The sequence below is a fragment of the Podarcis erhardii genome (assembly GCF_964252035.2).
Source record: "Podarcis erhardii genome assembly, chromosome: 7".
In the NCBI taxonomy this organism is placed as follows: domain Eukaryota; kingdom Metazoa; phylum Chordata; class Lepidosauria; order Squamata; family Lacertidae; genus Podarcis; species Podarcis erhardii.
Genome location: NC_138511.1, coordinates 26542601 through 26557363, shown reverse-complemented (window position 1 = coordinate 26557363; position 14763 = coordinate 26542601). Strand labels below are relative to the sequence as shown.

The following is a 14763-nucleotide window of genomic DNA, read 5'->3' as shown; positions in this document are numbered from 1 at the left end:
TATAGGTTTTTCCATTCTCCCACATCACATTGATCAGGAAGGCCTGATAACACTCTTCAGGCTTTCCTGTTTTATACAGAAAAATCAGGGGCAGGGACACACACAGGGTTGGCCTGCATCAGTACAGTGGTACCTCGGGTTACATATGCTTCAGGTTACAGACTACGCTAACCCAGAAATAGTACCTCAGGTTAAGAACTTTGCTTCAGGATGAGAACAGAAATTGCACAGCATCAGCGCGGCGGCAGTGGGAGGCCCCATTAGCTAAAGTGGTGCTTCAGGTTAAGAACGGACCTCCAGAACAAGAAGAAGAAGAAGAAGAGTTTGGATTTGATATCCCGCCTTTCACTCCCTTTAAGGAGTCCCAAAGCGGCTAACATTCTCCTTTCCCTTCCTCCCCCACAACAAACACTCTGTGAGGTGAGTGGGGCTGAGAGACTTCACAGAAGTGTGACTGGCCCAAGGTCACCCAGCAGCTGCATGTGGAGGAGTGGAGACGCGAACCCGGTTCCCCAGATTAGGAGACTACCGCTCTTAACCACTACACCACACTGGCTCCTAACAAATTAAGTGCTTAACCCAAGGTACCACTGTATTCCCCAAACAGACGTTAGGCCCACAGGCCTGGGAGCCTAGGTATTTGAAGTTTCAAAAAACATTTGGGGGTGGCACACTCTCTTCCCCTACGCACTTTGTGTCCACACGCATGGATCAGCTTAGACCATGTGCATGTGTGCGTGTGCTTTTCAGCCAGAGGGGAGCATTCCCTTGAGGGATACTTTCCAGGAGCTACATGCAGGCAGCAAGCAATAATGGGCAAAGCAATGGGCGGAACTCTTACCTTTCCAACCACACAGAAACCATCTCTCTCCCTCCAGGCAAACAAGAAACATTTCCCCAGTTCAAGGGCACATTCCAGCCAGGCAAAAGTACCCAAACAGGGTGCAGAGCGTAGAAGAAGAGAGTTTTGCCTTGAAAAGGGCTTGGTCTTGGGACAGTCCTGCTGGCCAGAGGTCTGCACTGAGTTTTCAGGTCTGAGATTTTCCATTTAGACAATGGCACCTGCAGATTATTAATCTCACCCCCTCTCAGCAAGGTCATTTCCATTACAGGACTACCTACCTCTTGTCTAACTCTGGGGTGGAAATAGGTGTGCCTTTCCCCATTTCAATTCTAAAAATTCACCATGCACATACATGTCTTCCCATCAATTTAGTTTTGTTTGCTACCAAAAAGGGAGTGTGATACATTTCCCACAAGGTGGTGCTGTTGCTTGGCTCCTCTCAGCTGAGAGGCAGTTACAGCCATCCCAGCTGCTCTGCTGGATCAGAGGAATTAGCAAGGATCCATCTAGTTTACCAAGAAAACAACTTGCTTTCTTAAATCTCCATGGCAAATAATAAACATAAGCCTGCTGCATGTATGAAAACAGCCATCTTATAAATCTAGAATGGTGGAAAGTGAGATTGTAAAACTTTGGAGGGTTTTTATCCATTTGTCTTCCAAGCTGAAGCCAGATGCTCCCTTAATTATTGAACCACATGCAGAGATTTGAATTTTCTTTGGGGCAGAAAATGAGTTGGGTTTTTTTTTTATGGCTTAAGGAAATATTGTTGCAAAAGACAGTAAGAGAAAATGCTTTCTGCAGTTGCAAAGCTAGGAAATTTGGAGAGTAGCTAACTTGGCATTCCCATGGCGTACTCTCCTTTCTGTCATCAGCCACAAAAGGGGAACGTGCTCACATTGCTCATAGTCCTCCTTCCTGCCCAGGCTATTGGAAAACTCTGGGGCTGGCCGCCTTTGGAAGTGGCAGGCTGGCTACAGGCTTGGCAGGAACTCCACCCCACTACTTCCTGCTTGCAAAGGAAGCGGTATTGAATGAAGGCCTGGAGCCCCAAGATAGAAAATCTGCTTTGGAAGCAGATCTGATGGCCAATTCCTGCGGTATTGAACGAAGGCCTGGAGCCCCAAGATAGAAAATCTGCTTTGGAAGCAGATCTGATGGCTAATTCCTGGCATCTTCCGATTGGTATGGGAAGGTACCCTCCTTGAAGCCCTGGAGAGCTGCTGCCAGCCAATACTGAGCTAGATGAACCAATAATGACTTGGCAGAAGGAAGCTGCCTGCATCTTTGTTTCATAACAGAGCTATGCCTTCCCATCATCTCTTCCTGCTCTCCCTCTAATCTAGCCTTGCACACAACCTCCTGCAGAATGCTAGAGGATTCAGGTATTGTCGAGGGATCCCTGGCATGTAATCAAATGCTTGCAAAAAGGATTCTAACAAAATGCACACGCAGGAGTAGTCAAGACGGTGCCCTCCATAAGGGAGGGGCAGATGGGGCTCACCAACCTGAGAAGGTAGCCCATCAAAGAGGACAACTCTGATCCAAAACATCTGCTGCCTTGTGGGGTCTCTTCCTGGAGAAGGCTAAGGAGCAAACCACAAAGCCGGAGTCCCTAAGGCAGTTGGATGGCACCTTGTATGCCTCCTTCCAGCAACTCCTGCAGCTAAGCTGGTGCCAAATGTATTGCTCTGCTTTCCTTTGGACCACATTAGGGTGGCCGAGAAGGGAGTCTTGTCATCTGGGCAGCCCAGGATCTCCACATGCACTGCCCAGGCTTGTTGTTAGGAAAACATTTTTTAATAAACAGATAAAAGTTCCTGGAAGCTTTAAAGAGGGTTCCAGAATTTTCTTTAGTGTGGAGTGGCACTCTAGGCTTGATTGGTGTCAGCTGGAGGTGCAAATAAAGGAAGTTGCAGATTGTAATTTCCACACAAGGAAAGCACACACACAGACAAGGTTGGAAGTAAGACAATGTGTGCTGCTGATACTGTGAGTTTTGCTGTGTCAGGGTTGTTAATTATTGGACTGAGATTATACTGTGCTGGAGAGATAAAGCAGGAACGTAAACAGCTTGTATATAATAGTAACAGAAATGCTTGTGCAACCAATCAAGCAATAAAGAAGCTCTTGACTGTGAATTTGAGTATGACTCCTGTTCTTGTCCTCTGCTTCCGGGGAAAACTCTGCTACGAACATTAAGAAGCAGTTTTGCTGAGGTGCCACCACACAAGCAGAAAAGCCCAATGGAAGTGTGTGGGCAGTAACCTCCAATACTTGCACCCTGGGGAGGTCACTTTGGTGCTGCTAACACAGCAGTTTGACTTCACTCCCCCCCGCCGAGTTGTATTCCATTCTTTTGAGACAGATGGATGCCAATAATTCCCAAACGGCCATGGCTGGGACCTCTGGCTTGGAAGAGGACTTTTTCTGTGGCTGCTCCTTCCCTATGGAGCCCTCCCCACATTGACACATTGAGTCCTTTTTGTTACGTGTCTTCTGCTGTATGCTGAAAGTACACCCCTTTATCTGGGCTTTCAATGCTGAATATATTTTGCTTTGCGGGACCCACCTCTTTCGGCGACCTCCATTATTCATAACGGTCTCACTTGTTTTTAGAATTGTCACCATTTCATTCATTTTTTTTATTACTACACAGTTATTTCCATTTCTTTTATTTATAAAAAAATATTTATATGCCGTTATTCATAAAAAAAAAATCAGAGCATTTTACAATAATACCAAAAAGTATAAACCACGTGAAAAAGTTAAAATCAGCCAACCGTTGTGGAAAGATGTGTATTCTTAATTGCCTGCATACAAGCCTAATGGAATAGATGAGTTTTCAGCAGACGTCTGAAAGTTGAAATAGAAAGCGTTCGATGAATCTCTGCTGCCACAGCAGAGTATTCCACAATACTGGGCCAATGATACTAAAAGCTTGGTTTCTTGTTGTCAAATGAGCCTCACCAACTCGGGGAACAGGCAGAAGCACCTTTGCAAATGATCTCACTCATCAACTCAGGATAGAAGGGTTGAGGCAGTCCCTAAGTTACGCTGAAATTAAATTGTTTGCAAATTAATACAAATTATATTATTGCAACCCATCCCGGGACCTTATGGTGAAGGGTTAGTAAGAAAGCATACTCCAACAACATATGGAATAGCTACAGCAACAGAGTTCAATTCCATTTGGAAAGTTCTCTCTTTTAAATATAAGTATTTTAAATATCTCCAAAGATGCCATGTTTAAAAGCAATGACAACCTCCCTTTTCTTGTATGGCAAATTGGAAATTTTAATGTTTTCATTAGAATAGCCTTTATATCTCTCTTCAAAAAAACAAAAGCAAAAAAAAAAAAAAGTGAAAAAACCCCTACAGAACAGCAAGCTTTAATACAGGAACAGTCTCCAGATTAACAACACCCTTTCCTCCCTCTGCAACAAAATTAATGTAAAATATAAATCACATATAATACAGCTGAAGTGTCCAAAAAAGAATTTAAATAATTTTAAATATTTTATTTTTTTCCAAACTTGCTACAAATTCTTTATACAATAGTTTGATGCAGAAGTCCCCATAAAATGGAAAAAATTGTAACAACAAAAAAAGGGAATGATAGTGAAAGAGAAAGCGTTAAAGTGGCACAACTTCACCAAACAATATTAAAACTACAAATTTTAAGAGGTAGATTACTTTTGAAGTCAAGAACAAATAAGATTTTTTTAAAACAAACAAACAAACGGGGTGCACAAACAAAGCTAACTGCTCCCCTCCCCCCCAGTTGTGAAAAAAACAAAAACAAAACAAAACTATATTTCCAGGAAATTAATAATAATAATCTTGATTTACAACTAGGAAAAATTTGTAGCTCTTGTTATTAGATACAGATAAGTCAGCCAATTGTGTATTTAGTTGTGCTATACAGTTTTGTATGGCGAACAAGTCATTCACGATAAAACTGGGTGACTTCCACGTTGGACGAGATTTCAGCTATGGATGCCAGTAGGGCTTGACAGGCAAAACCTTCCTTCCGCCCCTTCTAGAGATACCTCTCCTTTCCTCTTCCCATGTATAAAGAAGACTGGTGAAAGCAACATCAATGTCCAAATCTGTGCCCACCCGTTCAGAAACAAAAGAAAAGTCTTGGAAAGTGAGTGCAGGTGCCAAGAAGGAGGGGAAAGGCATCTCCCTTCTCCCCGTTAAGTTTTTTCATCCTGGCTGATATAAAACAAAGGCTTTGAGATACTCGACGTGCAAGCAAAAAGGATTTTGAGTGCAGTTAACGTTTTGTCATCCCTGAATATATGGGGAACTTCTGGTGAGGACCTGGCTTTGCATAAGTTTTGGCGGCACCATCTCTTATTATCGACCTTTATTTTTCCATGCTTTTCCATCGGATAAAAAGCGAAGTAGAAGCATGAGCTATGGACTCTGTGGCAGGACTGACTCCAGTTCAGTTCGATCCATGTCCTTTTTTGAAATGAAACCGAAGCTGGGGGGGACAAGGAAGAACCATGCACCCTACTGCTTTCCTCGCAGCTGATAATTCCTTGAGCCTAATTGGTGCATACCGATTCTCAACCCCGGTGTGAGCACGCTGGCAAGCCAATCGTCTACCCTTTGGGGGTCAAAGTTGTCTCAGGTTGGACTTTCAAGCTTGGAGAATTGGGGCCTCCACAGTCGTCCCTCTCTTAAGATGAGCATGCAACCTCTTCGGTAAGGAAATTTCATTTACAATTCAGAGATTCTTTGTGGTTGTCTGTTTCGTTGTGTCACAGGAGGTTCCTATGTGGCAAGAAACAGTGGGGAGAAAGGAAGATTAACAAAATGGAACAGGAGAGGAAGGATATATATATATATATTTAACTAGCTAGCTCTGACATGTGACAAAGTTAAGAAATCCCACATAGGTGGTGGTGATGGAAGGAGAAATAGGATCATTGGAAACTACTTTAAAAAGTCATGTAGGAAAGCAAATTTGTGTGGTTAGCTTGTTGAAAGTGTATTCTTACTTCTCAATCTGCTAGATAAATATCTCGGGTAATCTCTTGGCTGAATTCTGTGGCAGGGGCAGAGTTTGGGGTTAGTGTTAGTTAGAACACCACGCTCTAACCAGCTGGTGGTGCTGATAACACCAAGGTTACAAGTTTGATCCTTGTTTGGGACAGCAGCATAGTTTGCAGGGGGTTAAACTAGATGATCCTCAGGGTCCCTTTCCAACACTACAATTCTATGATTCTATGTCCCATAACAAGCCAGTTTCCCTAAAAGCATTTCAAAGCACCAGCTCCATGTGAAGCACGTTGCAGTACTATCAAGCTCATCTGTTGCTAGAGACTACAACTCCCATAATCCCTGGCCCCACTGGCTGGAGCTGATGGGAACTGGAACCCAACAACAGCCAGAGGGCTAGAGGTCTCCAACACTGTTTTAAAGCCTGAAGGGACTGCTTCATAGTGCAATCTAGAGCATTTCTTAAAGCGCCACTGGATTCAGCGGGGTTTACGCCATCTCAAGTGTGCTTGACAACAGCAAGATCTGACACAGCAGAGAAACTCACCTGAAATCTTTCAGCTCTTGCCGTGTGCTGGTTTCTTCCCTCTTGCTGCTCTCTGGGGCATCAGAGCTGCTTGCCTGCTGCACACTCCGGGTGACAGGGCCGCCAACCCTCTCTCTCGACTTCATGCTGAATCTGTCCGCCTTTTTCTTGTTTGCCACAGCTGACTTGCTGGCCAAGGCCACTTTGCTCCTCTGTATCCTGACGTGCAACTTGCGGGACGCTTTGCTCGAGAGCCCAGGGGAGCTGCTCTTGGCCACCCCTTTCACTTTCTTGCCCTCTCCTGGAATCATCTTGGACATCCTTACGGGGCTGGCGTTCCTTCCTGCTGACAAGCTGCTCGGCTTTTTCGATTTAACGGGTGGCACAAATTTGATGTTTTGTTTCAGTTTGAAGGACGCAGATGGCAGCTGCAGTGGCAGGGGTCCAGAGCTCCGGGCTCGCGTCTTGCCTAGGTGAGCCTGCGTGCTTTGCATTTTGATCTCGGCGTCTGCTGTCCGCCGCCGATTGCTAGCTTTATCACCACTGGAAGAGGATGCCCCACTTTTCTTTTTAGAGTTCTTCTTAGAGGAAGGGGAAATAGGCTTTTTGGGACAGCTGTAGGAAGCATGCTTGTTCAGACTCCCAATGTAGGTGAATTCCCGGTTGCAATAAGGGCAGATGTGAGTGCTGGGCTCCGCTGTGCTGTTCCTCAACTCTGCCTTCTGCTGAGATTTCTTCTTTTGCAAAATGGCTTTCTGGACAAGCTGGTTTTTCTTCTTTAATGCACTGATTTTGAGCTTGTTAGAGGACATCCGGCCCACCTCGACGCTAAAGTTGAGCCTCTTAGGCTGGCCCATGCGCCTGAACGCGTTGCTCGTGGGGCTGGGGAGGATGACACCATTTTTAGGGCGAACGGTCTGTTTTAACGGCACGGGGTTCTTCTTCGGTGTATACCGTTTTTTGTCGCTGGCAGAAGCACAAGCCAAGATGTGCTTGTGCAATTCAGGCATGTTGTCTACACTCTTCCCACACTTTGTGCAGCGAATGGCAGTGGTGAAGGTCTGTGGGATATTGTGGGTTGTGAAATTTGTGGCAGTGGCTCCAATCCCGTTAGGATTGCGGTGGTGATACTGGAATGGAGGGGGCTTAAAACTTGGGTAGTGCTGATTGAGGCCCATGCGGACATCTGGATCTTTTGACTTGACTCCAGAAGCCATTATTTTGATAGTTGTATAAAGCTCTTCAGAGGAGTCATTCAGCTCTTCCTCTTCTTCTTCCTCCTTAGAAGGTTCGGAGGAGTCTTCAGGCAGGAGCTGCATGTGTTCAGTCTTAGCCTTACTGGGATCTGTGAAATTCTGCGGCCGGAGAGTCCCGCTTTCAAACTCGTGGTGTGTGCACTCTTTGTCTGGGTGGAGGTCCCGCTGGTGCTGCTGCAAATTGCATAGAAAAGCAAATTCTTTCTTGCAGACGGAGCACACAAAGATGTTCTCAACGCCATGGAGCAAGAAGCGGTGTTCTGACAAATCCGTTTTCTCTCGGAAGAGTTGGACACAGAACTCACATTTGAAGGGCCATTCTTCAGCATGAACAGATGAATGTTTGGTGAGATCTTTAATGGAAAGAAAAGGGGACTGACAAACATTGCACACAAAGCTCTTATTAAACGTCTCCTGGATGGTATTAGCTTTGCTGGAACTGTGTGGGTCTTCCCTTGGCTTTTGACACTCACTCTCCACCTCTTCTTGCTTAAAAGAGATAATAGGGACTGAGTTTTCTAGGTTATCGCCAGGGGAAAGGACAGAAGAGACTACTGAGAGTGGAGGTGGAGAAGGAGATGAGGATGACAGTAGCGAAGAAGAGGAGGAAGAAAAGGAGGAGGAGGAGGAAGAGAGGTTGGGAGGTCCAGGGGAAGGACAACTAAGAGGTCCTACTGAAGGAACAGGAGACGTTGAGACCGTAGGGGAAAGGATTGGAAGAGGGGACTGAGCAGTGGTATTTGATAAGGGAGAAGGACATGAACTTGGAGTGATGCTTGTGGGCTCCTCTGGGAGCGGAGAGGGAACGGTAGGCAGGAGAGGTGGTGGTGGAGTGGGAACCTTTAACATAGGAGGGCAAGGTGGAGGGGAAGGAGAGTTTGGAGTCAGGAGAGGCGGCACCTGACTTGAAGATGCAGTAGATGATGGCGGTAAAGGTGTCTCAGGAGAAGGGCACAGGGAATCTGACTCGACCACTGGAACAGGGAGGCTAGCCCTGGACTCTGGCTCTGGATGCTCTTCTGTTTTGCAGGCACCCAGGCTTGGGTTCGTTTCAGCTGCAGGGTTTTCAGACGATGAATCAGTCCCATTATATTCATTCATAAGCACCTTCTGCAGCATGGATGTGGTTGGCTTCTTCTTGACACCACTACATGCTGGCGGCGCTGAGTTACTTTCCTTGGCTTCAGTGTCACTGCATGCCTTTTTATGGACACTGAGATCTAACACCGATTCCCAGGGAGCCTGAGTCCTGTTCTTGCAGTTGGACCTTTGCTTCATGCTACTGGATAAGTCCAAAGGCTGCTGGTTGCACACATTGCCAAATGGAGGACTTGGCGTCCAGTCCTTTGATACTTTATACTCTTCCAAGCAAAGAGGGCTCATTGTCTCTTTTTCTTCTCTCCCAGACAAACTCCATACAGGAGAATTGCTATGACTCTCTAGCTTGGCAATCTTTGAGCCCAGAGTCGCGTCATTCCAAACAGGTTTCGCCTCACCTGCTTTGCCAAAGTCTCGTAGAGCTGGGCTGTGTTGCGGTGAACTGGGAGGGGAACTGGTCCTTCGTTTGAACCTGCTGGAGGCGGCGGGCAGAAGAGGCGAAGATGTAGCTGTGAGTCCCAGTTTGGGGATTTCAGTTGAGGACGATGATGATGATGATGATGGGGGAGACGGTGCTACCTTACTCCCATCCTGTGTCTGGAGAAGCTGTTTCAGCTTTGATGATAAATAAATATTTTTCTCTTTGGGGAAAGGCAAGTTATCGGCTGCTGATATAGTAAGAGGAATAGTCAAGGAACACAATGATGTGATTGGTTCTGGATCCATTTCGGTTTTTATCTTAGGCAGAAGAGGAGGACTTGCGGTCCTCCTCTTTTTGGGTTCGGCGCTTGCGCTGACTGGTGACTCTTTCGGTACGTCAGTTAGGTGCACTGATGTAGCCTTTACACTTGGGGATATTTCCACAGTCACTGGACTAAGTAAACAGTTTATTCCATACAGTTCTGTCGAGCTGGATTCCACCTCTATCACTTCGCAATTGCTTGTGCTACTGTTGGACTGTATCTTACCATCAATGTAATAATTGAGATTTTCAGATATATTGCTGGAAACATCCATAATGTACACATCATCTGCTTCTCCCTCCTCTTCGAGGTCTGTGCTTGCTACGTACACATTTGAGGACTGCTGGGTTTTCTCTGCTGGAAACTGGGGCTCCTCAGGTTTTCTCCTGACACCTTTAGGGATGAGATGGCGCTCATGGACCCTTCGCTGGTGCCTTCGCATATTGGTGTGGGTGCCAAAAACCTTCCTGCAATATTTGCACGGGTGCAGTTCTTTGGGTCCCTTGCTCTCTTCAAAGAGAACAGGATTTGGCATTTCGAGAGAAACTTTCTCAGTCTCCGCAGCAACTAAGTCCTGCCTGCTGTTCGTTTCATCTTTAATACCATCTTCAGGAATTGTTTGGTTCTTGGCGCTGCCTTCCGACAGCTGGGCCGAAGCCAGCACTGGGAAGGGCTTCCTTTTCGGTCCGGCCTCATGGCGCCGCTCGTGCCTCCGCCGGTTAATCTGGGTGCCAAAAGCTTTGCCGCAATAGCGGCATTTGAAAGCGTGACTGATTGCCGAAATGTGGATATGCATATGGCGTTCGAGACCCTGCTTTGTGGTAAATTTCCTTTCACAATGCTGACATGGAAACATGAACGTACCGTGGATATTCCCGTTAGATTCATCTCTCGCTTTGGGGAATTTTGCCACAGCCTTTTTCTTGGGGGAGCTTTCTGGCGAGTCTTCAGATATGCTGCTCTGCTCTTCCACAGATTCCAGCTTGTCTTCACATATGGGCATGGGTTCCATGTCAGGACTTCCTTTAGGGAAGCTGACATCTTCCTCTTCCTCCTCAGGTTCATCCTCTTCGTCCTCCTCCTCCTCCTCCTCTTCTTCCTCCCCCCCTGTATCCTCCTCAGGGTCCTCCCCATCCTCTTCTGGCTCCTCCTCTAAAACATTTGAACCACACGTTACTGCTTCCGGTTTATCTTCAGGCACCGGATGGGGCCCACTGACCGGACTGGGGATAACCAAGTTTGGAAGTGTGTCTTGATTTACCATCTCCTGGATCACAGCTGTCTGTTCCAGGGACAGCACTGCTGAAACAGAGGGAGTTTCATCCTCCTGTTTATGGCCTATAAAAGGAAAAAAATTGGGGAGGAGGAATTAAAATGCATAGAAACTTTCCAAATGCATTTCCAATTTATTTTCTCCTTTGACTTTCAAGTCTGGCTTTAAAATAGGTTCCATCTTATAAAACAGGCAGGGAATTTTTTTCAGCCCAAGTGCCACACTCACTACTATTATTATCTATTACTATTATTTATCAAATTTCTATCATGTCCCCTTCTCCCAACAGAGCAGAGTGTGGCAAACATCAAACTTTAAAACAACACTAAATAAATAAATAAATAAATAAATAAATAAATAATAATAATATTTTTAAAAAAAGAATTATGAACCCAATGTGTTTTCAGATTTTCCCTGAAAGTCAGAAACAAGGGAGACAGACACACCTCAACAGGGAGGGCATTCCACCAATGGGGAACCCCAATGAGAAGGCCCTGCCATGGGCAGCAGCCAGAGGTGGAACAATCAAAAGGGCCTCCCCTGCTGATTGTAGGGCCAAAGATGGTTGATACTGGGGAAGTTGCTCCTTTAGGTTCTTTCTGTTTAATGTGTCCTTGGGGGAGGGGCTTACCACCATCTCTTTCAAGGAAATAACTCCCTCCTGTAACAAGGTACTAATGACTCCCTGGATCAAGCCAGCCAATCCGCTACTGCTAGATTTTATCAGCCATGATGTGTTTACTGAGTAGGCTCAGTCCTTATTAAGCTGTTTTGTTCCTGCCCCTTTAGAATTTCAGAGATTTTTGTTTTCTGTGGTGCTTGGGCTTGCCGATCAGAAGGTTGGCGGTTCGAATCCTCGTGACAGGGTGAGCTCCCGTTGCTCTGTCCCAGCTCCTGCCAACCTAGCAGTTCAAAAGCATGCCAGTGCAAGTAGATAAATAGGTACTGCTGTAGCAGGAAGATAAATGGCGTTTCCGTGCGCTCTGGTTTCCATCATGGTGTTCCGTTGCGCCAGAAGCGGTTTAATCATGCTGGCCACATGACCCAGAAAGCTGTCTGTGGACAAACGCTGGCTCCCTTGGCCTGAAAGCGAGATGAGCGCCACAACCCCATAATCGCCTTTGACTGGACTTAACTGTCCAGGGGTCCTTTACCTTTACTGATTCTAAATGCCCCCCCCTTGGCTACAATCTTAGTGGCAATCACAAGAGGATTGCTATTAGAAGGAGGGACTGAAATTAACTCTGGGTGCTTCCAGGCTTTTGGTATTTTTCAGTACGATTCAATACCAGCAAATTCAGGCTGCATCATTAAAGTTGCTTTGGAACTCTTGTGCAACAAACCCCACTTCCCCTAAAGGTTGGACTTTTTGAGGAAAAATGACCTGGAAAGTGTGAAATAATATGTGGCTTTGATGCAACAGTTATCTAACCTCCCTACAAGCAAATTGGAATGAATGCTTAATAAACAGATAATCTGGAAGCACCTTCTCTCATTTTTATGTGCACACATACAGACGCACTCTTACCTTCCTTAGGCTCCTTCATGTCGGCAGAAGTTAAATCCAAAACACTTTTCTGCTTTTTATCGGTTGCTTTCTTTCCTTTGTTTTTAGCCTCCTGGGATTTTTTCTTCCCTTTAAAAAAACAAAGAGGGTGGAGAAGAAAAGAAAAAAGACGTGACAATTTGTTTTCATTGCTTTGACTTCTTTTAAAGGCAACATCTCCAAAAACAATTGAGAGGCAGTGTTTATCTCTCTCTCTCTTTTCACTGCACATTTCATAAAAAAAATAAAAGTACAGGAGAAGAAAAGGGAGGGGGGGACCAAAACCACCACAGCACAAAACCAAAACCATCAGCTCAAATTCACAATACAATAAATACATCCATCTTTCCATATTGGAAAAATGACAAACTTCCTTCCAGAGCTGAATGGTTACTCAAAGTGACAGAATATGTGGAATTAGCCTCTCTTTCAAAAAAAATAATAATCAGAGACAAGCCCGGATAAGAGTTCATTTTAGAATGGAATAATTTCAAAATTTATTTGAAAAGTAGTTGTAATCTAAGCACAGTAGTTGCCTTTGAATGACTTCTGTAAATAATGTATATGAAAGAAAATGAAATAGAAATAGAAAAGAGAATTTTTACAAAATAATAATGATAAATTAAAGTAAGATGCTTATTATAAAAGAAATATGGAGAGGATGGGAAGTCATAGGTTTGTGTATAAAACACATAATTGAATTTGTATGCAATTTTTGTGAACGTAGACATTCTTATAGGACTGATTGAAATGAAGAAAATTATGTGTTGTATATATATGGAAAATGAACAATAAAGCATTTGAAACTTAAAATACAATAAATACGGTAACAAAATAACTAGGGCACAGCATGAGATCGAATTAAGGATCAATAGGTTAACTTAACAAATGTCCCCCAAAATCATTGGTCTGTGGGAACCCTCAATACTTGTTTAAAAAGTCAGCCATGATGGTTGCACCTCCATCACCTAGTACTATTACTACTATAAATTTTGTTTAAGGAGATATGGTGCTAAGTACCCCATATAAATTGTATGTTTAGGCTGACCAAATTGGTTTCCAAACTTCTGGAGATATTGCTTAACACACACACACACACACACACACACACACACACACACCAATAAAACACTGCGTAAAAGAAAAAAACACTGTTACAGCATAGTATAAGTGGAGCACAACAGCAGGCCACGCATGGATCCCAGCATGCACAGACGTTTGTAGTGTCTAACATGGGAAAAAGAGGGGGAAATAACCATCACCCACCTTACAGAACTATTGTAAGGATTTACAATTTTGTGTGCAGGTGAAATGCAAAATATTGGGGTTTTCCCCTTACAATTTCAGCTCCTTCCTATTATAGATCTTTTCACGTTCAGCTGAAACAAGATCAGCAACAGACAAAAGCCTGTTTATAATTCTGACCTATCTTTTTTCTTTTTTTAAAAAAATGACTGCATATTTTTCAAGACTAATTTAGGATGCAACACAGCTAATGGCATGAACTCGATGTAAATTTCACCAACATACACACTTTCTGTTTGCAAGGGACAGTCACTTATTTTTGGTCCCTTTCCTTGGTAAATCATCTCCCCAGTTTTTGCTTTTATGGAATAAAGGTAAAGGGACCCCTGGCCATTAGGTCCAGTTGTGGCCGATTCTGGGGTTGCGGCGCTCATCTTGCTTTATTGGCCGAGGGAGCTGGTGTACAGCTTCCGGGTCGTGTGGCCAGCATGATTAAGCCACTTCTGGCGAACCAGAGCAGCGCACGGAAATGCCGTTTACCTTCCTGTCGGAGTGGTACCTATTTATCTACTTGCACTTTGACATGCTTTTGAACTGCTAGGTTGGCAGGAGCAGGGACCGAGCAACGGGAGCTCACCCCATCGCGGGGATTCGAACCACCGACCTTCTGATCTGTTGAGGAACTTAGCTCACCTTTTCCCCATATCTGGAAAGAACAGGGTTGGTGGTCCACTGCACAATTTTATTTCGCTACCCATGACCAACAACAAAAAAAAAAACAAATTGGAGACTCGGCCACCAAAAGCAGGTTTGATAATCTCTCTCCCTTCTGACTGTATACTTCTCATAGGTCAAATGTGGGCTAATACTGGGCATGCAACTAACTCCACGTAATTGCTACTCTGCTCCCTGTTTACTGATGGGAAGTCTGATTCTCTTCTCAACGACACTCACAAACCCATTTCGAACTTCCTCCGAGATGCTCTCTCATAGGCTTAAGTTGCTTTATAGTACTGATCACTGAGCTGCTGCCTTTCCTTCATCACCATTCATTCTGCACTCCGTACTTTTGCTGCTGGTCTGCGTTCCCAACTTTCTATATTTGATTTGCCTGTAATAGCCTCACGAACAAATCACTGCAGTGAAATCTAATGTGAAGACCGGGAGTGGAGCTGAGTTTGTTATTGGACCCATCTACACTGCCCACTGGCCATGT

The 14763-nt window shown here is 44.8% G+C and overlaps 1 protein-coding gene across 2 annotated transcripts in view; it reads right to left on the bottom strand.

Moving 5' to 3' along the window:
• Positions 1 to 4350: 4350 nt before the first annotated feature.
• The window catches only part of PRDM2 (PR/SET domain 2), a 46554-nt gene continuing 36141 nt past the window's right edge, over positions 4351 to 14763 (bottom strand). For both annotated transcript variants that reach the window (XM_081870722.1, XM_081870723.1), the window contains 3 exons: positions 12285 to 12392; positions 6408 to 10821; positions 4351 to 5632 (listed from right to left, as the gene is read on the bottom strand). In XM_081870722.1, coding sequence (XP_081726848.1) covers positions 5620 to 5632; positions 6408 to 10821; positions 12285 to 12392 — 4535 coding nt within the window. In that variant the 3' untranslated portion in view covers positions 4351 to 5619. The remainder of the gene's footprint in view (positions 5633 to 6407; positions 10822 to 12284; positions 12393 to 14763) is intronic.